The sequence below is a fragment of the Pristiophorus japonicus genome, chromosome 4 (genome assembly GCF_044704955.1).
Source record: "Pristiophorus japonicus isolate sPriJap1 chromosome 4, sPriJap1.hap1, whole genome shotgun sequence".
NCBI lineage: Eukaryota > Metazoa > Chordata > Chondrichthyes > Pristiophoridae > Pristiophorus > Pristiophorus japonicus.
In genome coordinates, this window is record NC_091980.1 from 113,837,439 (window position 1) to 113,864,800 (window position 27,362).

At 39.9% G+C, this 27,362-nt stretch overlaps 1 protein-coding gene across 4 annotated transcripts; it reads left to right on the forward strand.

Annotated features, from left to right (window-relative positions):
* The first annotated feature begins 332 nt into the window (after nt 1-332).
* On the forward strand, nt 333-27,243 carry LOC139262143 (CXXC-type zinc finger protein 5-like). 4 transcript variants are annotated; one of them, XM_070877289.1, is made up of 4 exons: nt 333-480; nt 1,041-1,102; nt 10,923-11,873; nt 24,427-27,243. In XM_070877289.1, the coding sequence occupies exons 3-4, from the start codon at nt 11,094-11,096 to the stop codon at nt 24,469-24,471; spliced, it is 825 nt and encodes a 274-aa protein (XP_070733390.1). In that variant the 5' UTR covers nt 333-480; nt 1,041-1,102; nt 10,923-11,093; the 3' UTR covers nt 24,472-27,243. The 4 variants fall into 4 exon arrangements, 3 of the variants coding, with proteins under 3 accessions (XP_070733390.1, XP_070733391.1, XP_070733392.1); XM_070877290.1 differs by lacking the exons at nt 333-480; nt 1,041-1,102 and adding an exon at nt 871-904; XM_070877291.1 differs by lacking the exons at nt 333-480; nt 1,041-1,102 and adding an exon at nt 1,555-1,572.
* Nucleotides 27,244-27,362: the final 119 nt, after the last annotated feature.

Genomic DNA, 27,362 nt, shown 5'->3' on the forward strand with positions numbered 1-27,362 from the left:
TCTTTACAGCTGATTGGAAATCCAAATGTGCTGTTTCTTCAGATTTGACCACTCAGGTGAACAAACCCCCAGTATAACGGGGCCGCGGGGTTTTATTTTAAAATAAACCGTGTGCACATCGTGTATAACCGGAGTTAGTCTGGGAAAATATGGAGACTGTCTGAGGTGAGAATGCAGAGCGTGTCTGTGTGAGAAAGATTTCGACAGTCCGACTGTGCAGCGAAAGATTAAGGCAGTCAGTGTGTGGTGGCTGTGTGTTGATGTGTTGTTTGCTGGTTGCAGAGGCTCAGCCCGATCGATACTCATTGATCGTCCCTGACGAGCTGCTCCACTTTCCAACCAATGTCAGCGTGTCTCCGGCTAGCCAGGATGGGGGAAAAATGAAATTAAGGAAAATCTCTGCCGCCCTGGCGGTGTCGTTTCCACACACTTCGCTTGGCAGCCTGCCAAATCCAAGAAGCACACCGAAAAGATGGACTGGTAATCTGTATTAAGGATCAGCGACGTTTTAAATGCTCTCCGGTGCACAAACCGACGCGTTTGAACCCGGACCGAATGTTGCATGCCTTTCTGTAAAATACAGATTGATCAAACAATGAGATATTGCGACTGGTCGTGCATTTTTTTTAAATCATCTGCATATTTGGGGCAAAACTTCTCGCGACAGTTTCTGGACATTTATATGTTTTTGGAAACTGATCTGAGGTTTAAAGGCGCGGTGAGAACGGAGTAAAATCTGTTGTCGGTCGCCGCGGCGGATTATATCTCAGTTCAAAAGGTTGAATCTTCGGTTCATGAAGATCCACTTCGCTTTTTGTGGCGCGCTCCAAAAATCTATGAAATGTATTTGCATCTACTTCCAGAGCGATCTGGGATGTAGAGGAAGGCTTGCAGGAATCGGAAGGTTGTAGCCCCTCACTTTGTGTTATTTAGCGAGTTTTTGCGGCACAGTTACCTTACAGCAGAGTTTTGCACGGGATTGTTATTGGTGCTTTGAAGTGTGATTGTGATCTGTGTCTCTGGGTTTGTTTGATCCTCAGTGCTGCAGCTGTTACACACTGGCTGGACTGGCACATCCCTCCCTCCGTTGGATCTGCCTTTGGTAGGTGCGGGGGGGAAAAGGGCCTGTGTTTGCAAATATGCAGATGTTATCATGCCGAAATCTTAGTGTGCTGTGGTGGATCAGAGGCATAAAACATTTTTTCAATTTCTTTTGGATAGCTGGTGGGAAAGGAAAGTAGTTGTTTTTGTGCTGATAGTGAATGTATCGTGGTGTTGGACGCTGTTAACATACGGGTTTCAGCTCACTGGTGCAAATTAGCAAAAAAAGAGAGAAAAATGAAACAAAAGTATTTGATGTGAAATTGTACACGCAAATACTCCATGCTGCCAAGCGTGTAACTCGTGTAGTTTGTAAATTGGTGAAGGCGTGTTTACAGATTTAAAAAAAAACATGTATGCATTTGCTTCTTTTTCACTTCGCCTCTTTTTTCATTTTTTTCCCTTACAGTTTATCGAGGGCAATGTTTGCCGTTCCACCTTCTGTTAAACGAGGCTTTCCTTTCAAAAGATGTACGTCTATTAATCGAGAAGTTATGGTTATTATCAATGAAAAACATACGTGTGTCTGTTTGTTTTATTTTCTCAGCCATAATCACGAGCACTATATCTTTTTTTTCTGAAACTAGTATTTATTAGCTGTTGGAATGCTGTTGTGGTTCAATTCAACAGGATAAATAAATTAACCGGTAGTTTGCTAAACATGAATAGCGCGTTAGATCAAAGCAGCGTTTTGTCTAGTGGTTGTGGAGCACGTTAATGTTACCTATTAATGAACAACCTTTGTGTGGATCAAGAAGTACTCCAGAGATTGCAGTAGCAACGATTATGGGAAGTTAAATAGCATGAAAGACCAGAAAAAAAATCTTGAAATAAGTAAAGGGGAAATGGAGATGTAATGGATATACCAGAGTTTTTGAGAATACCTCATTCCTAGGGTAGGAATAGACAGAATTTCTGACTGTGGCTCCAGTGGTTTTTTGGGTCCCTGAATGACATCACTATGTATTGGAGCAGTTGTTAGGTGGGAACAGTTGGTAAAATGCTGATATCTGCCAGGTAATGAGGCGGAAAAATACAGGTGTGCAATAAATCATTCTTCCTAGTTCATATAGCAAAAGTTGCAGAACATTTTGAAAAATATGCAAAAGCCCAAATTGAGATCTTGTATGATTGTGGTGGTAATACATATTTTGGGGCATTATATGGTAAAATAGGTTGCATGAGAGCTAATTAGGACACCAGATGTAACTGATTGTTTTGAGCAGTCCCAGGTATATTTGAGATGAAAATGTGCCAAACAATTATTAGCTAATACATAGTATTAATGTATTTAAAAAAAAAATATTGGATTTTGAGAATCTTTCATGGGAAAGAAGATGATCATATCATTTAGTGCATTTAGCAAACAGACTGGGAAGGTACGAGTTGAAATGCTGGTCTGTGCTTATCGACTGGGGTGGTAGGAGGAGCCTCTGCTTTTTGGCTGGAGAGGTAAAAAACAGACATGGTTCACATTTGTGATCACGTTACAGTTATGCCTTTTATACTAGGTGAGCGAGGACAGAACCAGGCTTGGCTGTGTTATCCATCCCCCTTCTCAGTGGTTGGGTGGCCTGTCAACACACTCAGGTGACAAATGAAGAATGTTTATTTGAGCAAGGTGTTGGAGGGCAGCTGGAGACCATGTGATCCTACCTCAGTGTGAATCACTGCCTTCAGAGGGGAAGAACATTGGGGACAAAATGTAATGACTTTTTTTCATATTCTATTAAAAGATTACAGTTCAGATTCTTATTTGTTTGAAAAAGTACTTATGTTGCCTCACATTGGTAATCAAATAAATATAGCCCATAAAGGAACGGAGCATAAAATGAAGAAATGTAACATTGGGGACAATTTTACTTTGGGCAAGGGCAGGAAGCCTGCCAATGGTGGATCAGCTGCCTGTTATATACCACACCCAATTTTCCCTACTGTTGATTTTAGACAGTGTGTATAACGGGAGTTCGATCAACTACTGCCAGCTTCACTCCCACCACCAAAAGTGAAAATGATTCCCATTGACATTCGACAACCCTGCTTTCAGTAGTGGCAAAAAAGTGAAACACACTTTTTGAAATTAGGATTGAATATATCCTGTTCATTTTAACAACAATACAAGAGTCTTTAAAACTTTTTTGGAAAAAAAAATCTATGCATCCACATTTGATCTTTGGTTGTTGAATAAACTGTCTGGTGCTGTAGCTGTTGTAGACCAGTGCTTGTTGAATGACTGCATGATAGTGTAATCTGTGGAACCTGCTTTAGGGTATTAATACACAGTAATGTTCAAGTAATGGCTAGTTGGAATGAGTAGTCTATCTACCATTAGGTTTCTGGGTGCCAAATTTAATTTTAAGAGTCAGGGTTAATCAATTGGAAAAATATTGTAATGTATTCTTAACTTTATATCGGCAGATGAATGGTTAATGTATATAATTAATTCACATTTATTAAAATGACATTCTGTATATAAGTATAATTAATTAAACAAACTGTAGATCTGCACTTTGCTGTAGTCTCTTAATTTTACACTGATTTTACATGCTGTCTGTCCTTATATACTCTCAGGGTTGCTGTGACTGCACAGACATCTCTCCCAATGGCTGTGATTCATCTTGCATTGACCTCCACCACTGATTAGTTCTGTGTGCAGCAGAGGGAATGAAAGGAGGGCTCTTACCTCTTATGTTTATTGCAGGACTTAGGGTTTATGATTCGGATGGTTCAGTGCTAATACTGGATGAGGTTTCTTCACATTTCTAAAGATCGGCAGGCCTTCTATGACAGGAGATACTTTATTACCAGTTAACATCTATGTCTCCACTTTTGTGGCTTTGTTCAGTTCTGTATTTTTAGGGAAAGAAGGAATCAGAAAAGCTATTCGGGCAAAGATATCACGTAGATTATATTACTGTAGGCAAACATCTGCATTGTGAAGCATTTTTGAGAAGTTTATGATCAAGTACACGAATGAAAGGGACGAACACCTTTCCTGGAAGAGATATGTAGTTAGTAGATCATATAGTATACTTATCTGACAGCTCTTCTGCACTGCTGGATGTAATAGCTCCTCCCTGGCTGTGGCAACTGTTTCAGTACAGTACCAAAGAAGCAGTGGAAGTTGGCTTTTTTTGCCTTGACCTTATTTGAACTGTAATCCATTCATCAATCACCACAGAGCTCCATTTTAAACGTAAAGTGCAGATTCAACTTTGAGTTAATTTTAATTTAATATTTTGTTAAAAAGGACCCATTTATTTTTATTCTAAATTGTTGAGAAAAGTATTCATTTGTTACAATGTTTAATTTAGTGCTTCTTGTTAAAAGTAGAGAAAAGTCTTATGGTCCAAAATATTTTAGAAGCATTAACTCGATTCCATTTAAACACATCTATATTACCAATCAAAGGGTTGAAGTCAGGTGAGGGAAGACAGTTTTTGAATTAATTAAATGAAAAAACTATCAACTGTTTACCAATAGTACAATATTTGCTCATTTATATGTCAAATAAATGTTGCCCACTTTTTTCTAATTTTCCTATTGACAATTTCAACACTTTTTATTTGAATCCGTATCTTCCAACAACAAAGCGTTTGAAAAATGTATCAATATTCCAAGTGCTACAGAAAAACTTTCTTAAAAGTGAAATGTTTTGTATCATTCATAGAACTCATCTAAGATGGTGATATAAAACAAGAAGTTGGAAACCCTAGGCCTTATTTTTAAACTTAGACTTATATAATACTGATTTGCAGAGTTTTTTCAATCAGTGATTGCAATGTAAATATAGTCACCCTGCAGGTATTGCTTTTCTTCACAGTTCAAACTTGTCAGAAGTTTATAATGATTAGTACTTGTTAAAATTGATACATAATTTTAAATTTAGTGAATGTCAAAGGTATATATTCAAGATATTATAGAAACCAAAGTGTTGCAACAGCAACAATGACCTGCAGGACAAATGGACAGTGCAATGTTGAGATACTTTCAGATTGGTAAAATAGCTGTTTTAGATAAAGTATAAATGCAGTCTGCAGGCAAGAAAGTATTCCTGATAAATGTATAAATCAATTGTTATTTTCACATGAAGAAATACATGTGGATATGCAACTCAAAGATACACTTCTACTCAACTAAGCCAGTAGTGTGTAAAGTATTGAAGCTGAAGCTGTTGTTCTCCATAGGCTTTAAAATGCAAAACATTTTATATTATTGCTATTTTTCATCACTTCTGTAATAACTATAAGTTTCCGCAGATCTATTTTAGTCCTGGACTTTCTGCTCCAAAAACATGCAAACAAAAGTTTGCTGATTGCTGGGGCTTTTCCAATTTTGCTTTAGCTTAATTCTTTTAATCAAAATAATTTTGGGAAAATGTAGAAGAAAGCTGCATCCAAACAAAGGGCAGTGATGGTTAAACAAAGTTTTCTTCAGTCAAAATGGTTTCTGTCCTTGAGTCAAGGCATGAGTGACTTAACTCTGAGATTTGTTCATAAGCATCTCTTTTTTTTTCGATCCAACCTCTGGATCATTGACTTAATTTCTTGTCTCATAATATTGCTTGTTTTGTGTGTATTTAATGTTTTGTCTGAAGCCAGAAAAAAATAAAGTGTGTACATTGTGTATATTCAGTAGCCCCAAGGTCTTTTGCAAAATATGCTTAGTTTTGTAGCTGTTTGTCCTAACTGAAGTCATTAAATATTGCACATTAATCCTGTTTCTAATGTTTATAGAAACTTATGGTAACTAATTATGATATATGTTCACATAACAATCCAATATTAAATTATTGTTGCCATTTAAAATGGGCAGCAGATAATTTGTTTCTTTTTCTTCTGAAGACTGACTCCTGCTGGGAGTGGTTCACATGAATGCCTGTTTTTCATTTGTGAGCTTAGACTGTAGATGTTGACAGTATATTTAGTCATGGGGTGGGGGGGGGGGGGGGAGGGCATCACACAGCTCTTTTGGGGGACAAAATAAACATTAGATCAAGTGCCCCCCTATCTGGGGGACACTCCAGACACTTTTAACTGCCCTCTTTTTATTCATTTATTTATTTTTTGGGGGATTTTTTGTGTGTTTTTTGGGGGATTTTTTTTGGGCACTAAAATTATATATTTTACAAGTGCCCCCTATAAAAGGGGAGAGGGACACTAAAACCAGCAATTAAAACAAATTAAACTTTAAAACATAACATCAAATTAAAATTTGGTTGCCGGGGATAACGACGCACTCCAGTCCCTCCGGCGCCCACCTCTCGCGGAAGGCCGCGAGTGTACCGGTGGAGGGGCATCACACAAAGCCTGAACCTGCCCTCAACCAACACCTGCTTTCACACTTTCAACAAGGGCCACTGGATAGTAATCAGGAGCAGGAATCTGGCTGACATTCTTCTCCCTAACTCTGAGAAGGCTGAGATTAGCTAACTGAACCAGTCCTGGTCTTTTTGTCAATTATTGCTCCCTTAACCAACTGAGACATTGTAGCCATTTTTATATGGAGCTTATGAAGAAAACAGTTCCATTAAAGTTGTACTCCACCATGCCTACTTCACAATAAAAATACAAATTAGAAGCAGGAAGATGTGTTCTTAATGCATATAGGTAGAGTCATCACAGCTCTAGGATTTTAAAGTTGGTGCATGTTCTCCTTCAATGTGGAGAACTGTTAAAGAAAGGGTTGAGGACTTATCCAGATTAACAAAGAAATTGATAAAGCAACCATGATACTAAGTGGCACATTCAGGAACATAGCAGATAACTAAATAGGCAAATCAGTGAGAAAATTATTGTTGTTATGGCACAGCTTAATAGGCAAATGGAACTATTCAAGTATATGGTGAACATTATTTCTTAAATGTGCAGGTTAAAAACTTTTAAAAATCAATCTAAACTCTAGCTGAATCCAGGGTTTGGTTTGCCCGGCACAACCAAAATTCCAGGTAAGTTGGATTGAAAATGAGAACAATGCTTTACACATATATACAAGAACTGTGAAACACATGTTTATTAATGGCTTCATATTGGGTCGTCAACACTTAGCTGAACAGAATAGAACATGTTTAGCGTCGTTTTACTGATGTTTAGGTGGCTAAATCTGTTAAAAACTATGCAACCATCAAGATCTTAAAATAATTATGCAACACCTTTTTAACACACTGTTAAATGTCTGCACTCTTATATCCATAGCCTTATCTATTTTCATTATTATTGACATGAACTGGGCCTAGATTTATCAATTTAAATGAAACATCTAGGATAAACATCAGAAACTTCTATGGCTACCAAAGCAACTATCAAATCTTCAAGAAGTTTTCATCTGGTAAAGATAGTACAACAATGTTTTTATTCAAGCCATGTGCAGATTGTGAGAAAATGTTAGTTAGAATATCACAAATCTCTAAATTTTCAAAATAAAGATTTGTAGGATGAAGAGTTAAGTAACTTGAAGGAAGACCTTCTACAGGAAAGATTACATGCTAAAAAGGGACCTCACTGATGGCTTTTCAAAAATTGAGATTGTTATACTGCTTGGAAGAGATTAAGGTTGCCATTGACACCTTTGCTCACAATCTGCTCATTGTTTGAAGCAATTTACATCTCAAGTAAAAAAGAAAGATCTTTCTCATTAGACTCTAAAATAATAACATTTATTTTTATCTTCCTAAAATTGTTGAGGTTGAAATACTCAACAACATTTTCAGCATTCCTAGATCTTGTTAATCTACAGAGTTGTGATCAGCAGGAAACCTTTCAATATCAATTGCTTGATAGCTCTGCTTAAGAAACACTCTGGTCTATTGATAAATCTGTGATTTTTCAATAGGATAATGCAGAATTGACTGCACAGCTAAAACGCCACATTAATCATTTTGTTTACCGGTCATGATTAGCATGTTTCCTTCTGGGCAAAATATTCAAAATGGTTATCATAGACTTTATATGACATCTTGTCCAAATTTATTAGCTTTTATATAGCTCTAGCATTAAACAGGGGTTATGCAGCGGATATCAAAAGATGCTCAGTCACATCTTTTTGTATATGTTCATGCCCCTGTCTATAACAACAGTCATATAGTGCCTTTAATAAAAACAACATTCCAAGGTGCTTCACAGAAGCCTAATTAGAAAAAAGTGAAAGTTGAACTAAAGAAGGAGATACTAGTAGAAGTGACTGAAAGCTTGGTCAGTAAGGTAGGTTTTAAGGAGGGTCCTAAAGGTGGCGAAGAGGTTTGAGGAGGGAATTCCAGAGCATAGGGCCTAGACGGATTAAGGCACAACTACAAATGGGGGGCGATGGCGAAGGGAGGGATGGATGGATGCAAGATCAAGTACTCTTTTTTTATAAAGTTTTTTTTTGCCAATTTCCCCCTCTCTTGAAGACATTGGCTTGGAATTTGGGATTGGGATGACGGTGAACTGGGGTGTGGCTCCATGGTTGCTGGGCACTCCGCGGTACTTTGTCTAAGTGATCTTTCTACAGGCGTGAGCCGAGTCAGTGATTGTAGACTATGAGGTCATAGGGGACATAACAGTTGGCCCTGTTCTGGTTTTCACCCAACATCAACACACATACGCACTTGGCAGCAAATGCCTTAGAATAAGTAAGCAGGCATGGGAAACCTGAGTGATTTTTCCCTCCGCAGCTCAGGACTACTGAAACCAGTTATATAATATTCTCTGTTACAATTGGGCTAGGTAGAGGAAAACCATCCTTAATTAATAGTAAATACTTCTAAGTTAATAACTTTATCAGGCAGATGTAATATATATCCGCCCCTACACTTCTAACTGCTGAATGACCAGGCTTGAAGGATACCTCTAATACATCATTGTAACTTTTCCATTTCTCGTTTCTTGCAACTATGTTGAGTGAAAGGGCTGAACTTGTGCAAATAATTCTTAATTTGAGGGAAGTCTTTGGAATTGTTCAGTTGGGTGCTGGATTGAATTTGGCTAAACTCATGTTAGTTCAAACAGTGTACATTTATTGGAAAGCAAAGCCGATCATCCAGTTTTTCTGGGCTAGATCTAGGTACTGGAGATGAAAAAACTGTTCTAACTATAGTATATAATCCCACTGTTTTGACTCCAAAGTCATCTGTTCATGAGTAGGTTGAAGTGGGACTGTGAAGGAAATTATTTTAAAAGGGAAAAATCTTGGGAAAATGTGCTTAACATGGCCTTGACATCAAAGGTATACATACATTTTAGTTATACAGTAGAACTTGTAAAGAACATTCTCTAGTTTATGAGCCTGACTGAAAAAAGTTACTGGTAGTTTACCGTTGAGCTGTCATTACATTTTAAACCCTTTGGTGGATTGTTTGGATGAGGCATGTATATATTCTGCTTAACTACTTGATTTATTTTTCTTAAAGCATTAGTAAGACTCTCAGTTGTTGAGTCAGTTATTTTATTCACACTGTTCTAGTTTCAATACCTTGTTGCTGGTATAACCACAGCAAAAGATTCTTCCAGAGCAACTTTATAAAGACTGTCCTGACTCACAGATATCAAGTGATCTGAATTCAAGGGATGTGACCCTCATTTTACTACACAAATCATGTGCTATTGAAGCTAAAATAAACCTTACATGAGACAATCCTTTGCCGATCTAGAGAAAGCAATCCTCTGGGTGCTTTGAAAGCCAACAGTTGAAAAAGCAAAAGGGATGAAATTCAATGTCAGCAGGGCTGCAAAATGGGCAGCAATGGATCAGGGGGCCTGTTACATACAGTGTCAGATTTTGCTTTCCAGTGAAGTCAAATCGGACTGGGTATATAATGGGCAGCTGATCCATTACCATTGTGCCTCCTGGTAAAATTGTATTTTACATCCAAAGTTTTATTATTTTCTTTTTCTGTTTTAAGATTTAGGGACTTCCTAACCCAAAAATCCAGTGAGACGTTTGTTTTAGGTGGAAATAGGGTGATGGGAAGCTGGTATCACCCAGTCAGAAATTAAACATGCACATCAGCTACCTTCGATCAAGGGTATGATTTCCTTCAGTTTCTACTATGGTCAATGGGCCATACAAAGGCTGTAACCAGGAAGGCAGATAACCTGCTCCTAGGCCTCCAATAATCCATTTGTGAACCAGCTGCTGGATGTTCGAAAAGAACTTCACAAGGATAGTTTTCAGTCTCCTCTAATGCCACATGCTGTGGGGAAAAATAAGCCACTTCCTAGTAACTCCCATAGCAACATGGCTGGAATTGAAAACTCAGGAGTGCGGAATCAAAGTGCATCCCACCAACTCTGGCACCATATATCGGTGATCTAAGATGCGGTATCATTATGCCATCTCCATTTAAGCAAAACAAGTAGCTAGTTCATTAGTTCCTCAGTGTGAAATAGTGTACATGTTCTTTAGAAATGTCACAATAGCTGGCCTGTGGTAACGTAATCTGAGATAAGTAATTGAATATCATCACAGAAATGAATTTATATGTGATTTTTATTTTTAAGTTGAGAATCATACTACATTAGCGGTTAATTGTACTTTATTTTTCTAAACTAATTTCATGGAGAGTTTGTGGCCGAGTTACGGAAATTTAAATGCATAAATGTGTCAGGATTTCAGAAATACATTATGATTTATAAGGTGTTAAAAATTAAGAATATCAGTTATGTTATGAATGTCTCTTTACAATTCATTACAAACATTGTGAAATGTTTGGAAAGCTATTTTTGTGATGTGCTTTTCTTATCACACTAATAGTACAATACACTAATTATACACTAAGTAAAGTAATAAGATTTCCTATAAAAGTAAGGCCAAGGATAACCATTTCTTATTTCCTTTATTTAAAGAGCCTGGGGTAACTGCAGAAGGTGCCAAACAGAAGGTACGCGGAGATTTTCAGATCGACTGTTGAGTTGGTCAAGATTTACCACATTTTTCCAGTTCAAGTTGGTAACAGAGAGTTGCTTCACATAGATTCTTCATCATTTTGATTTGCAAAATACACTTCAGAATCTTTAATGATGTCCAATGCCAGCAAACTTACTGAGCAACAAATCACTCAGAGCACAGATCCATCGGAAAAGGATAATCATAAGGATGACGAACTTACTGCTGATTTAGAAAAAAGGAGCAGAAGTGGTATAATAAATGAGCCAATAAGCAAAGTGCTAAAGAAACCTCGTTCATCAACACGCTTTTCTACATTTGGCGGTTCCAGCTCAATGAATGGGCAGTTGCAGAATGGAAGTATCTTCGTAAATGGAAAAGAATCAACAGTTCCTACCTCAAAGCATAAAAGAGTCTATCACATGCTAGACAAATCTGACAGGTCACTGGAAAGCTTATCAGAAGCACAGAATGAAGTACACATCATTCCTTCAGATCTTCAAAAGCAGGTGGAACCTGAGCATATTTTCCTCTCGAGTGAGCGAGAAGCTGGCATTTCTGACATGGAGGTAGTCTCTGCTGCTGAAGCAATAAGCAGTCCTGTTGATTTACCCTTCATGAGTGGCATTCCCTTGAATCCAGGTGTTTTTATTATGACTCCTGCTGGGATATTCATGGCAGATAGTGCACTTCAGATGGCCGGTCTGGTAGAATATCCATTGCAGAATGACCTTGCTTCAGCCATTCATTCTGGAAAAAAGAAGAGAAAGAGATGTGGCATGTGTGAGCCCTGCAGAAGAAGATTAAATTGTGAGGAATGCAGTAGCTGTAGAAATCGCAAAACTGGCCACCAAATTTGCAAACTGCGAAAATGTGAGGAACTTAAAAAAAAACCAACAGCATCCTTGGAGGTAAGGCTAACGAAAGGTTTTCATTCAGGTTTTTCTTCAATGTGAGAGGGCGCAAGGTAAAACAATTTAAAATGCATCCATCTATGAGAAGAAATAATTTGAATATTATGAGGTGGTTTTTAGTGGTTATGCTTGAATGATTTATGCAGACTTCAGCACATCAGGATTTTGTAAGTATCTTACATACATCTCTGGCAATTATGTAATTATAATAGACTACTTCTTTTAGGAGTACAAGTTCTGCTTGAGAGTAAACGTCATCCCTTCATGTATTTGGGCAAATGGCAAGCTGTTCTGTTTCAGTCATTTTTTTCATCTGTTGTAAAACCACCTTGTATCCTTTTAGACCTAGGAGTAGAAATACGGTCGCTTAGCACCCCTGGAAAGGGTCGGATCAGGGGCGCTAAAAGGCTCGGAGCCGCGAGTGCCGGCATGCGTGCCGCTCGGCAAATTCAGTGTGCCGGTGCCGGCGGTGTTGACCAGTACTGCCCGGAGCGTCTAGCCGGTGTGTAACGCCCCCGGTTTTGACAGCGCTATGATTTTTGTTTCACGCTGACCCCGCAGTCTTCCGTTGTGGGACCGCCTGAAAAACCAGGCGGTCAGAGCTGTCCCGGTGAGGGAAGGATTTACTGAATGAGGTAAGTGTGATTTTTTTTTTGTGATTTATATTTATGTGGGGTGAGCAAGGTATTGGGAATGCATTTTTTGGCAATTTTTCTTTTCCAGGGAAGCCTCTCTTAGGGCGCTCCGAGGCCAGCTCTTGAGCTCAGGATTTTCAGTTGCTCAGCCGGCCTAGCGCCCTAAGGGAGGTGTGGAATGCCTCCCTTAGCGCTCCGCTCCACACTCAGGGCCCAGCTGCTGAATTTTGTGCCTGCAGACGCAAACCATTTCCCGGCACAAAATTTACCGTCCTGCCGCCATGAGCACCCTGATTAAACTCCAACTGAATTTCCACTACCTACAGTCTGAATCATTAATTAACAATTATTGTTCCACAGTCACACAAGATATATAAAACACACTACTGAACGATGTAAACAGATATTCTTAAAAAAATTAGTGTACATAATGTGTCATTTTACTTCAACACCATCCATTACTGCTACACAATTATCCTTATTTTGTTTAGTTGTCAATTTAAAAATAGTATACTATGTTTTAAACATTTAGGGGGCGAAATTGCTTGTTGCAGAGACCCGTTAGCACCTCTGAGGGGCGGGGGCATGCTAACGGAGTGCTAGACACTTTTCACCCGGGGGGTGGGGGGAGACTACCGTCACCCGGGAAATTGGCCAAGTGTTTGCGGAGCCGCCGGCAAGCAACCGCCGGTGATGTCATCACCATGCGCGGTGACCCCTCAGCGCCGCGCGCCGCCCCTTACCGCCCCCATGGTCCGCAAGGCTGGCGTGAGCAGATGTCAACGGCAGCTACGGGGGTCGTGAAGCTGTTCAACATCCGCTCTTGGGGACGAAGTTAAAGGAGAGGTTGCCAGCGCCCCGCGCCACCATCTTGCTTTTTTTTTACCAACTCTCGGGTCGGCCTCCTTACGTGCATTTTTGCGTGATCCAGGCCGCCATCGTGCAGCCTGGCACTCCGTATTGTGTGCCATGCTGCAAGCCTGGTGCCACGCTGCCCTGTTGGTGTAGTGTAGACCACCTGAGACCTTGCAGAGTGTGCAGCGACCCTCCCCTTTAAACGAAGGGGAGGGACATTGAAGCAAGCCAGTGCTATGTGGAGCATCCCCGTAGCTCTGCACTACTCACCCCAGCAACACCCCGGGACACAGGGCAATTTCGCACCTTATTTATTTGAAAATGTGCTACTATAGACGAACTTGGCATGTAACAAGTGTTGCTTCTATTAGTAACAATAGAAAAATGAAATTCCAAGAATAGAAGATGCTTGCATTATGTTGCACTTGATATTAAGAACATTTATTATACAGGGATTACACACGAGAGTGATTTTACAAATGTTATGTTCGTTGGCTTCTCAATCCCTGTCTTCCAGGCTTGCAGCCAAGTCTTATTGCACAAGTTTCTGTACATTCCCTTTTTGTCATTCATGTTTCCATTTTGCTCTCCTGCGCAGTTTTGTTTGGTTTGTATCTTCTGATGCCATGTTCTGATTTGGATTCAAATCACATGAGAGGAACAACGAAGGTAATTTTGACTTTGGGCGATAGTATATAACCAGCGATATCGGAATAGCCACCCTTTATACATCGCTCCTGATTGAACCAATGTCCTAGGGGGAGTGTTTGCTAGTGCTGTTGGGGAGGAGTTAAACTAATATGGCAGGGGGATGGGAACCAATGCAGGGAGACAGAGGGAAACAAAAAGGAGGCGGAAGCAAAAGCAAAAGACAGAAAGGAGATGAGGAAAAGTGGAGGGCAGAGAAATCCAAGGCAAAGAACAAAAAGGGCCATTGTACAGCAAAATTCTAAAAAGACAAAGGGTGTTAAAAAAACAAGCCTGAAGGCTTTGTGTCTTAATGCAAGGAGTATCCGCAATAAGGTGGATGAATTAACTGTGCAAATAGATGTTAACAAATATGATGTGATTGGGATTACGGAGACGTGGCTCCAGGATGATCAGGGCTGGGAACTCAACATCCAGGGATATTCAACATTCAGGAAAGATAGAATAAAAGGAAAAGGAGGTGGTGTAGCATTGCTGGTTAAGGAGGAAATTAAGGCAATAGTTCGGAAGGACATTAGCTTGGATGATGTGGAATCTATATGGGTAGAGCTGCAGAACACCAAAGGGCAAAAAACGTTAGTGGGAGTTGTGTACAGACCTCCAAACAGTAGTAGTGATGTTGGGGAGGGCATCAAACATGAAATTAGGGGTGCGTGCAATAAAGGTGCAGCAGTTATAATGGGTGACTTTAATATGCACATAGATTGGGCTAACCAAACTGGAAGCAATACGGTGGAGGAGGATTTCTTGGAGTGCATAAGGGATGGTTTTTTAGACCAATATGTCGAGGAACCAACTAGGGGGGAGGCCATCTTAGACTGGGTGTTGTGTAATGAGAGAGGATTAATTAGCAATCTCGTTGTGCGAGGCCCCTTGGGGAAGAGTGACCATAATATGGTGGAATTCTGCATTAGGATGGAGAATGAAACAGTAAATTCAGAGACCATGGTCCAGAACTTAAAGAAGGGTAACTTTGAAGGTATGAGGCGTGAATTGGCTAGGATAGATTGGCGAATGATACTGAAGGGGTTGACTGTGGATGGGCAATGGCAGACATTTAGAGACCGCATGGATGAACTACAACAATTGTACATTCCTGTCTGGCGTAAAAATAAAAAAGGAAAGGTGGCTCAACCATGGCTATCAAGGGAAATCAGGGATAGTATTAAAGCCAAGGAAGTGGCATACAAATTGGCCAGAAATAGCAGCGAACCCGGGGACTGGGAGAAATTTAGAACTCAGCAGAGGAGGACAAAGGGTTTGATTAGGGCAGGGAAAATGGAGTACGAGAAGAAGCTTGCAGGGAACATTAAGACGGATTGCAAAAGTTTCTATAGATATGTCAAGAGAAAAAGGTTAGTAAAGACAAACGTAGGTCCCCTGCAGTCAGAATCAGGGGAAGTCATAACGGGGAACAAAGAAATGGCGGACCAATTGAACAAGTACTTTGGTTCGGTATTCACTAAGGAGGACACAAACAACCTTCCGGATACAAAAGGGGTCGGAGGGTCTAGTAAGGAGGAGGAACTGAGGGAAATCCTTATTAGTCGGGAAATTGTGTTGGGGAAATTGATGGGATTGAAGGCCGATAAATCCCCAGGGCCTGATGGACTGCATCCCAGAGTACTTAAGGAGGTGGCCTTGGAAATAGTGGATGCATTGACAGTCATTTTCCAACATTCCATTGACTCTGGATCAGTTCCTATGGAGTGGAGGGTAGCCAATGTAACCCCACTTTTTAAAAAAGGAGGGAGAGAGATAACGGAATTATAGACCGGTCAGCCTGACATCGGTAGAGGGTAAAATGATGGAATCAATTATTAAGGATGTCATAGCAGTGCATTTGGAAAGAGGTGATATGATAGGTCCAAGTCAGCATGGATTTGTGAAAGGGAAATCATGCTTGACAAATCTTCTGGAATTTTTTGAGGATGTTTCCAGTAGAGTGGACAAGGGAGAACCAGTTGATGTGGTATATTTGGACTTTCAGAAGGCTTTCGACAAGGTCCCACACAAGAGATTAATGTGCAAAGTTAAAGCACATGGGATTGGGGGTAGTGTGCTGACATGGATTGAGAACTGGTTGTCAGACAGGAAGCAAAGAGTAGGAGTAAATGGGGACTTTTCAGAATGGCAGGCAGTGACTAGTGGGGTACCGCAAGGTTCTGTGCTGGGGCCCCAGCTGTTTACACTGTACATTAATGATTTAGACGAGGGGATTAAATGTAGTATCTCCATATTTGCGGATGACACTAAGTTGGGTGGCAGTGTGAGCTGCGAGGAGGATTCTATGAGGCTGCAGAGCGACTTGAATAGGTTAGGTGAGTGGGCAAATGCATGGCAGATGAAGTATAATGTGGATAAATGTGAGGTTATCCACATTGGTGGTAAAAACAGAGAGACAGACTATTATCTGAATGGTGACAGATTAGGAAAAGGGGAGGTGCAAAGAGACCTGGGTGTCATGGTACATCAGTCATTGAAGGTTGACATGCAGGTACAGCAGGCGGTTAAGAAAGCAAATGGCATGTTGGCCTTCATAGCGAGGGGATTTGTACAGGGGCAGGGAGGTGTTGCTACAGTTGTACAGGGCCTTGGTGAGGCCACACCTGGAGTATTGTGTACAGTTTTGGTCTCCTAACCTGAGGAAGGACATTTTTGCTATTGAGGGAGTGCAGCGAAGATTCACCAGACTGATTCCCTGGATGGCGGGACTGACTTATGAAGAAAGACTGGATCAACTGGGCTTGTATTCACTGGAGTTCAGAAGAATGAGAGGGGACCTCATAGAAACGTTTAAAATTCTGACGGGGTTAGACAAGTTAAATGCAGGAAGAATGTTCCCAATGTTGGGGAAGTCCAGAACCAGGGGACACAGTCTAAGGATAAGGGGTAAGCCATTTAGGACCGAGATGAGGAGGAATTTCTTCACCCAGAGAGTGGTGAACCTGTGAAATTCTCTACCACAGAAAGTTGTTGAGGCCAATTCACTAAATATATTCAAAAAGGAGTTAGATGAAGTCCTTACTACTAGGGGGATCAAGGGGTATGGTGAGAAAGCAGGAATGGGGTACTGAATTTGCATGTTCAGCCATGAACTCATTGAATGGCGGTGCAGGCTAGAAGGGCTGAGTGGCCTACTCCTGCACCTATTTTCTATGTTTCTATGAACTCAGTGGAAATGAAAATTGGGAGCGATGTATAATGGGCGGGCGATCCGATAAGAGCTCATTTTACACTATTGCTCAAAGTCATAATTACCCCCAAAGAGTGCTAATGTGCAGTGACAAAAGTAGTCTCCTGGATCGTGATCCTGGCATAGGTGTAGAAACAAAGATATTGGTGTCGTGCATTACAAATTATATTTACAATGTTGTAGATATTATAGCACAATTTTAGTAGCACAACCTGTGGAGTTAGGTAATGTTACAAAAACTTTAAAGCAGATGTACTGGATCATGCCAGAGCTGGGTGGTCACGGTGGCACAGCACATTGATGTGGTAACATGCAACACTGTGCAGTGTTAGGACAAGGGTTCCTTGCGATTGCCCCACTTAGTAAGACCACCTGAAGAGATATCAAATGTAGCAGAATCTTCAGAAAGGGAAAACTCAAGAGGGAGAATCAAGCTGTAGCATTGGTAACAGTGTGGAAGTTGATTGTGTGCCCATACAGGTAGTGTGATGTGACAAATACAAGTGTAAAACAAATCTGTAAATGTTTTTATATTTATTCATATCAACAGAAATGTTGGCTCACAATAGTGTTTTGAATTGTGTGTAAAATTCTACAACATTGTCTTATTTCAGGGGCAAGTAGAGGAAAATTGTTTTATAAATTGCACTAATATTTTTATTGACTGCAATTAAAGAGTTTTACCTGAGGGTAGAGTTTGGGCACAATCGCCTATCTGGGTACAAATTGCGCAAGAAGTGTATTTCTTTTGGGTTTCCACTCAAACTCATTGGCATATCGCCAAACGTAAAATCTGTCATGAACCAGTGCAATTGGGCAGCAGTTTAGAACATAATTTTTTTTTAAATTTTGCTTTAAAAAATATTCCCTAATAAATTTAAGAGTGGTAACTTGGTGCAGGTTGAAATGTGTTTATCACAGATAATAAGCATTTTTAATCAGAGTGTCAGTCACCACCTGTGGGTAACCTAATATTAAATAAATTGAAACTGATTTTTAAAAAGTTATACAGAACCATTTACTAGTTATATTGGTGCACAGTAGTCAGTTTCTGAGTAAATTATAAAAGTATATTCAAAAGCTTTGAAAAGGTGTTCAATAGCATTCTTGCAACCAAAAGAACCAGCTTTATTTTAAGAGCTTCCTCGAAGGTCTGCAAACGAGAGCAATTAGAGGAAACTAGCAATGGTGATTAATTCGATCTGAAGGTGTGGTCACTTTTGTGGGCAGGGTCTGCTTCTAGCTCAAAAGATCACGGACACTGCGCTGGATATAATTTACGCATGAAATTCCTTGATCTTTTGTGCTGGTATGGCTGATTTTGGGCGAATTGCGCTGAAGAACACAGTGCAATCTAGCGGGAACTGCAGGCCCTGATAATCTAGATCACTGTTGGTGGGACTTTAGTGGGAGCCATAGAATAACATAATTATGCCATGTTCATCCAGATTTTTTATAACAAAAGTGAAAGCTGAGCTGTTTAAGATTATTTTGCAACGGTTACAGTGGACTTTATGGTAAATTTAAATCAAGATAATTTATTAATTCCCCTGACACTACTTGATTTAAGAAAAGGTGCTGATTAGGTTTACAGATTAATTCTATGGTATATCCTATAATATGTACTTAGTGCAGTGCATAATAATCACAATTATTATGATTCATAATTGAGCATTTTCCTATTTCATACTCGCTTATTGTTGTACTTGTAATATGATAGTAAAAAGGACTAATAATTGTTGCCAAACGTTGTCCCATTGAATCCAGACTAGTAGGCGTTATAAAGTACTATGAAAACTACCTTGGTTGCTGTAAATTATGTCATTGAAACTAAAGCAGTTGGCGAGTGAAGCAACTGAATTTTATCAATGATTTATTCCAAATCTTTAATACTGATCGCTACTAATATTCCAGTGTCTAATTGTCTAAAATGAAAGTTGCATTGTGCATTCTTAGAAAATAGTTCACTTACACAAAACAGACCTCTCTTCAATTTTCCCTCCTCATTAACTATAAATGGGGCAGAATTCTGGCCTTGTTAAGTTTACTTCTAATTGTCTTCAGTTTAGTAGTTTTGATGGGGCATTTTATTGAGGCCCATCCTCTTTAATGTTAAAAACGTTATTGTCAGGCTCCGCCAGTGGCTCAGTGAGTTCTTGAGGCAAAGAGACAGGAAGCGTCCTAGGTCTAATCCTCGGTCTATGAGGCGGTCACTGATCTCAGTGAGGATGCTACAGATAGCTCCAGCACCCTTAGGTTAGACAGGGGAAATCAAACCTCTGTTGGATTGCATGTGAGTGGATATTAAATGAAGTCAGGATCAGGCTCAGCTTCCCAGCTGTTCTCATGATTGAACAGCCCACCAGCACTCACCGTTAAAGCTCATGCACAAATAATAGCCACTTGGACAAGGTGCCAAGGATAAAGTGCAACCTGCAGCTGTGGATCCCTGAGGGATCACCTTTTTCAAGATGGGGAGGGGGGAAATTGTCAAGTAAAGGATTTTTTTAAGCAAACTTGGGCAGTTCTTGCTTGCAGGCATCTTTAGCATCCTAAATCTATGTTCTAAATATATTAACTGTTTATTACTGATATGTATCAAATGCTAAATTGAAATATGTTAAAGTAGTGGGGTCATGGAAAAGCCCCTTTTCAGTGCTGTGACACAATCCATGCTGCAACAGCATTATTGTATTTTTAATTGCATCTTTACTATTTTTTAAACCACAATTGGAAGGAAAATTTCAGAAGTTTATGCTGCAATAAGATTACATTAAGAGCTTTCCCTTGTGGCTAACTTTGCGATATTTGAATAGTATTTTCACAGTAGGCTGTTCCAGGAACTAACACTGTCTGAAACTGGTACGCTGGCCCTTTTAATAGAAGGAAAATGTTTTCCATTCAGGCTCGAGCACGGTCAGCTGATTTTATTTACAGTATGGATGCTGCAACATGAATTAATTAATTATAAAATATTTTTATAACACATTGGATACAGTTCACTGAGGAACTATTCAGCTTTTAAATGGACACTTATTCACTAGCTTGGGGACACAGCATTTCTGCAAATGAGTATAATGTTCCAGATAGAACTCAAGTACAGTCTGATTTTAGAGAGTCAATTTCATTCTTCTACTTATCGATAATCTGGACTCAGATCTCTGGACCAATTCATCTTCGACAAAGAGGGAGAAATAGGCCAATCTATTTCAACACAGAGTTTACAGATGACTATTGATATCCATTACTCTCTGCTGTTGTCTAAAGAGCAAACTCCCCTATTAAGGCAATTGAAGGCCAGACCGCCAAAGTTCTGGCTGTGTCCTTGACCAAAGTGATATCAGTATCATCCATAGTGATTTGCAACACTGTGCTTTCACATTTTTTTAATGGTATATTTAGACAAACACAACTGATTGGGAACAATTTAGCACTGGAATTTAGTGCCCATCTTCACCTATGTAGCATTTGTCTCCTATGGAGGGATCACCTTGACAGGTTATCTTTTGGGTAAGTACAATTTTGTTGCTACGTAACTACCACTGAAGTGTGGGGAACAGCTCATTAGAAGAAAAGAAGTGGATTACTCATTAACTTTCTGCTTTTATATTTAAATAAAGGTCTGTTAAACATTTAATCTATATTCCTGGGTGAATTTAAGATTGAGCAACATCATTATGAGTTGAAAGCATCTTTGATAGTTGGTCAATATATATCAATTCTTCAGGACTGCAATAGAATCATAGAATGGTTATAGCACAGAAAGAGGCCATTCAGCCTGTCGAGCCCATGCCGGCTCCCTGCAAGAGCCCTTCAGCCAGTCCCACTCCCCCGCCCTTTCCCTGTAGCCCTGCAATTTGTTTTGCTTTCAGGTACTTATCCAATTCCCTTTAGAAAGCCATGATTGAGACTACCTCCACCACCCTTCAGGCAGTGCATTCCAGATCCTAACCACTCGCTGCGTAAAAAAACTTTTCCTCATGTCGCCTTTGGTTCTTTTGCCAATCACCTTAAATCTGTGTCCTCTGGTTCTCGACCCTTTTGCTGGTGGGAACAGTTTCTCTCTCTCTACTTTTGTCTAGACCCCTCATGATTTTGAATACTTCTCCTAAATCTCCTCTCAACCTTCTCTGCTCTAAGGAGAACAGCCCCAGCTTCTCTAATCCAGCTGGCTAAATTGCTGTTGAATACAAAGACTACAATAACAAGGATTTTTATTGGTGAAATTAAATACAGTTCAAACTATGTATATGCAATCCTGATTTTAAAAAACAATTAGCTACATCTACTATAACCATGTGGTACTGTGCTGAGGTGACCAATCTGCTATGGTTAGGTTGGTGTCCCTGGGCTCGGGACAGGGAAATTAGCCTAGATTCTTGCATGCTTACCAGTGAACTCAGATGCAAATGTGTATCTGTAGTTATTAGTTTACAAGGTCCCACATGGCAGACTAGTCAGAAAAGTAAAAGCCCATAGGATCCAAGGGAAAGTGGCAAATTGGAACCAAAATTTGCTCAGTGGCAAGAAGCAAAGGGTAATGGTTGACGGCGTTTTTGAGACTGGAAGGCTGTTTCCAGTGGGGTTCCGCAGGACTCAATATTAGATCCCTTGCTTTTTATGGTATACATCAATGATTTAGACTTTAATGTAGGTGGCATGATTAAGAAGTTTGCAGATGATACAAAAATTGACCGTATACTTGAGAGTGAGGAAGAAAGCAGTAGATAGCAGGAAGATATCAATGGACTGGTCAGGTGGGAAGAAAAGTGGCAAATGGAATTCAATTCAGAGAAGTGTGAGGTAATGCATTTGGGGAGGGCTAACAAGTCAATGGAATACACAATAAATTATAGGAAACTGAGAAATGTAGAGGAATAGAGGGACCTTGGAGTACATGTCCACAGATCCCTGAAGGTAAGAGGACAGGTAGATAAGGTGGTTAAGGCAGCATACAGGATTCAAGTACTTTCCTTTATTAGCCAAGGCATAGAATATAAGAGCAGGGAGTTTGAACTGTATAAAACATTAGTTAGGCCACAGCTAGAGTAATGCATACAGTTCTGGTCACCACATTACAGGAAAGATGTGATTGCACTAGAGCATTTTTAGCTATGATGAAAGATTGGATAGGCTGGGGCTGTTTTCTTTGGAACAGAGGAGGCTGAAGGGAGACTTGATTGAGTTGTATAAAATTATGAGGGGCCTAGATAGAGTGGATAGGAAGGACCTATTTCTCCCCAGCAGAGAGATCAATAACCAGGGAGCATAGATTTAAAGTAATTGGCAGAAGGATTAGAGGGGAGTTGAGGAGAACTTTTTTCACTCGGAGGGTGGTGGGGGTCTGGAACTCACTGCCTGAAAGGGTGGTCAAGGCAGAAACCCTCATTGCATTTAAAAAGTACTTGGATATGCACTTGAGGTGCCGTAACCGACAAGGCTAAGAACCAAGAGCTGGAAAGTAGGATTAGGCTAGATAGTTCTTTTTCAGCCTGCACAGACATGATGGGCCAAATGATCCCCTTCTGTGCCTTAAATTTCTATGATTTAGGTGGAGGTCAAGCTCCACTGGGATACCTCCACTAAGCTCTCACATGAAGAATCACCACTTTGACATGTTAATACAGGACTCCCATTTTCCACGGAACTGCACTCCTCTCCCTGATTTGAGATGCAGCCTCTTGAGGAAAGAGAAGGGGAAAAAATTGTAAGAAAAATTGGAAGGTTCAAAATAATATAGATTGTTGCCACGGGCAGCATTTTCTTGGTGGTGGTAACCAGGAGTGGTGTTACATAGCTTCATTTTTGCCACTAACCATAGATTATTTCTCACACTCCAAATCCCCTGAGAAGAAGGAATGCTCATCAATAAAGGTAGAGTTGGTGGAAGTACTGACTCACTATCTGGTTTTCCACTCTGGGGACATTAGTAGCAGCCAAACAGAAACTGGCCTTCTCTATGTAATTGATGAAGGAGTAGGCACTCTAACTCATTGTATCTATAGTTGGACAGGAGGCCAGCTATTCATCATATAACATTATGTCTAAACACCTTTATTTAATACATATAAAAAAAATCAACAACCCAAAAAATACACTTGACCAATGAGCAGAATTAGTACCTGGTTTTCTTCTGTTGAAGGCCAAAGAAGGTGATCAGTGCAGTCTGTTTGCTAGACATTGGAACATAAGTGGAAAATGTGATGCAAAGGGGAAATCCAGATGTTGATGTTAGCAGATTTTCTACTGGAAAAGTAAATGATTATTCTTTGCCACCCATTCTGGAGTAAGTGCATCCTATGTACTAATTTGTTTTTTTAAATACAATCTGGCTGGTTACTCAGAGAAATAGTGTAGTCGCCTTGGTACAATCCAGTCTAGTTTTGTTAAAACCTATGGGCTGGATTTTCGCTTCATTGCCGCCTCTGTTTTTGCCCCGGAGGGGGCGATAATGGCAGCGGAAAGCATTTCTGGGCGGGACATTCAGTGCCGGGTTTGTGAGGGCGCGGAGCAGTACCACCCGGGAGAGGCGAGCCGCTGTGCAACGCCCCAGGTTGCGACACTGGCTCGAAATTTGAAGCTTGCCCGATCCGTAGTGCCCAGCAACGCGCCCTAGTGGGACCGCCTGTGAAAACTGGCGGTTCCAGCTGCAGCAGCCGCAGTGAGAGAAGGAATGTCTACCTAAGGTAAGTGTGATTTAAAAAAAAAACATTCTATTTTTGTGATTCATGTGGATCTGCCGTGAGGGAAATATTGGGAATGTTTTTGGTGGGGTTTTTTTTCCAGATTTTTCTTTCACAAAAGCCTCTCTTAGGGCACGCCGAGGCCGGCTGTTTACCTCGGGATATTCATTTGCTCAGCCGGCATAGCGCCCTAAAAGAGGTGTGGAACGCGTCCCTTAGCGCTGCACTCCACACTCCGGGCCCAGCTAGTGAATTTTGCGGCTGGAGACGCAAACCATTTCCCGGCGCAAAATTTACTGTCCGGGTTAACGCCGCGAAAGAGGCGCATCCGAATTTCCATCTCTTTGTCCTTAAGCGATTGCTCATAACAGTATTTCACTTTGCCGTACTAAGAATATTACATGTAGATTGTTAACATTTGCTACTGATTATTTCTTATGTTAGGTAATTATTTCCCTTTTTTCTGGTTTCAGAAGGTGATTCTTCCTTCAGGAGCAGCATTTCGATGGTTCCAATAGATGTGAGCACGCAATTCCCAGAGTTGTGTCATTAAGTGCAATGTGTCTGCTTGCTTGTATTGTCTCAGGCAAACATTGTCGGCTGAAGTAAATGGACGCACCCTGTGTTTTCTTAGAACCAAAACTCTCTTTCTGCAACTTTCATTCCAATTTTTATGGAGGTGAATTTTATGTTGTAAGAATGAATATCTTTAGTCATTGTACAATGTGTCAGTGCTATTACAACAAATCTGTAAAATGCAGTACCAAGACAAAATGGGCAGAGTATGGACAATCAGATTTTATTTGTGTTTGATGTTGATGTCTGTTGTGTATGTTGGAAGGTGCTAGGATTGTTTAGAAAGTTAATTTTACAGATATATTTTAAGACTAGTTGACTGAACACACTGTTCTAGACATAGCACAATGGTTAAATTACATGCCTTTTCCAAACTACCTTTCTTCTATATTTTAATGCATATTTCCCCAGCTGTCATTGGGTTGACCATTGTATAATGGCACCTCTTGACATTGCAGTCTTGGACACTTAAGTAGACACTAGAATATAATTTTCATAATTTTGTTTGTAAACATCATTTTTGTAAATTGCTGAAATAACATCACTTCTGTGGTGGTCGTTAAGCCACTGGTTTTCATGTAAAATCACCAGCTTCACACCTATTGCATGGTGCATTTTGTAATGATTTGGCTGTTTTGTGTAGAAAATTAGTGTTTGTTTTTTTGTGTGTCAAATTTCAATTTTGCAGCTCATAACCTTGCATGTGGCACTCGGCAGCCCTTATGATGAGCAGACTGGAAATGCTGCTCAGAGAGGTTAGCCTTTCATGATCTAGCAAACTTTATGTTGCTTCTGGTATAAAGATACACTTAACACAATTGTTTTAATTGCCTGCAAAAGAAAATCAGTGCCCCAGCGACACCTGAGCATGGTGGATCACAGAAATCCTTTCTTTGTGAAATCTTTCAAACCTCACGGTTGTTAAATCACAAAAATGTGCCATTTTAGGAACACAGCATGTTACAGAAATGGTTTAAAGGTGACCAAGGAATTAAGGTGCTATACTTGGGGGGAAAAAAGGACTCTTTTCGGCAAGCAACTACTTTTCCAGCTAGATAAATTGTACTTTGTTGATTAAAACAGCAGAGAATGGTATTTATGTTTCTACAACTTATGTGGAAAGGAGGAACGGCGCTTTATTTTTGAGAGCTACAGTACTTTGAAACAAATGATGCACAGATTGAATGTAATCAGGAGTAGCAAATTCATTGCACCTCACCAAATTGAGCACTGAACCCCTAATGCATTACCATTCCTGTCCACGCAAAAAGTGCATAAAAAATAGACACAAAAAAGAATTTAAGTAAAATATATGATTCAAGCTGCATTCACACTGCAAGCGTAGCAACCATGCGACCTGATTTAAGCTTCGTGCCGATGCTCAGTTGACAGTGTAAATCCAAAGTCACGGTCCATCCAACCTGACTCCAGAACAAAGTGGAGTGAGCCTCTGGATTGGGTAGTCTTACACTGCTTCCATTTGACACCACATGGAGTGTAAATTCAGTGCAGTAGGTCCCCTGGGTACTTTGTAAACCTACTTTACCTCAATTTAATTGTTTAGAGAGAGGGTTTCTCCCCTCTCCGCTTTCTTGACATTTAAATGAACAACTGTTGTGGGAGAGCTCTGGACATGTGTATATTCAGGCATGCACAGAGCTCACTCTTAAACAGGAAAGTTGAGGTTCCAGCCAGGCAGAAGCCAAGCAGTTTAAACAGGTAGTGTGCACAACGTAAACCCACTCTTTAATACATGCATTTGTGCCATTTACGAATTACAGAGCCAAAATTTTTTTTTTGTAAAAGCACTGATCTCCGTAAGCATCTTCTGTCTGAAACCCGGGAATGAAATTTCTCTTGGAAGGTAGTGCGTAAACAGGCGATAGCAAATGCATTGGAAAAGCAAATCAGGTGGAATGTAAAACAGGCTGCCGATTTGCTATCGCCTTTTTTGTGCTATTTCCCAAGAAAAATTGCACCCCTAGGGAGTCCAAATGGATGACATCAGTCACCTTTATTTGGTATGTTTAAAGCAAAAACAGATCGCTGACTGATGGGCATGACAAATAACTGCTGAGCTAAACTGGTGAAAATTAGTTCTGACAAGAGCCAGGGTCTAGAAACAATTAACCTGTGATGATTCCAATACTGTTGCTGTGCCATATCCAAAATTAATACTATGATTTTTTTGTTATACTTTTTGAAAAATATAACATTGGACACAAAGATATGGTGAAATATGTTTGTTTCCCAGACAGCAAGAGAAAAATGAGTGGCTGTTGAAATGCAAAAATTCTAAGAATGTTCAAGTTTTTTGAATGATTTATATGAGTCAATTTTGGTTCGGGATGAATCACATGACAATGTATAAGGATCTGTTATATAGACAGGACTCATGCTCATTTGAAATAATCACTGTTTTAGGACCCTTGGCTATTTTGTCTCAGCTTGAACACCAATATTTTATTCTCTGTTAATTCTAAAAATGCCTTCCAGATAGTGTGAGAGGTAGCAATGTACATGATTTGCGAAGAAACACACAAAATCTATGGACATAGTTTTTTTTCTAGTTATGTACTTCATTTCAGTGTTGTAAACTGGTCTTAAGATTTGTTTGGTATGTTTAAAGCAAAAACAGCAAAAGAAAATGGAACAAATTATATGCATCAGCAATATGGTGTCTCGTCTGTAGCGATTCTGTAAACAAATAAAATAAGTACTGTCAAATTTAAGTTTCTCTTTTTTGATCATTTTAGCTTTTATATTAGTTTAAATTCAGCGCTTAAAGTATTTGAATGGAATATTAAGAGTCATAATGAGCCAAATACTGACA

Excerpts from the sequence above, each read along its gene's own strand:
- LOC139262143 (XM_070877289.1), top strand. The coding sequence starts at position 11,094 with ATGATGTCCAATGCCAGCAAACTTACTGAGCAACAAATCACTCAGAGC. Across the intron at positions 11,874-24,426 it reads AACCAACAGCATCCTTGGAG|AAGGTGATTCTTCCTTCAGG; the intron begins GTAAGGCTAACG and ends TTCTGGTTTCAG.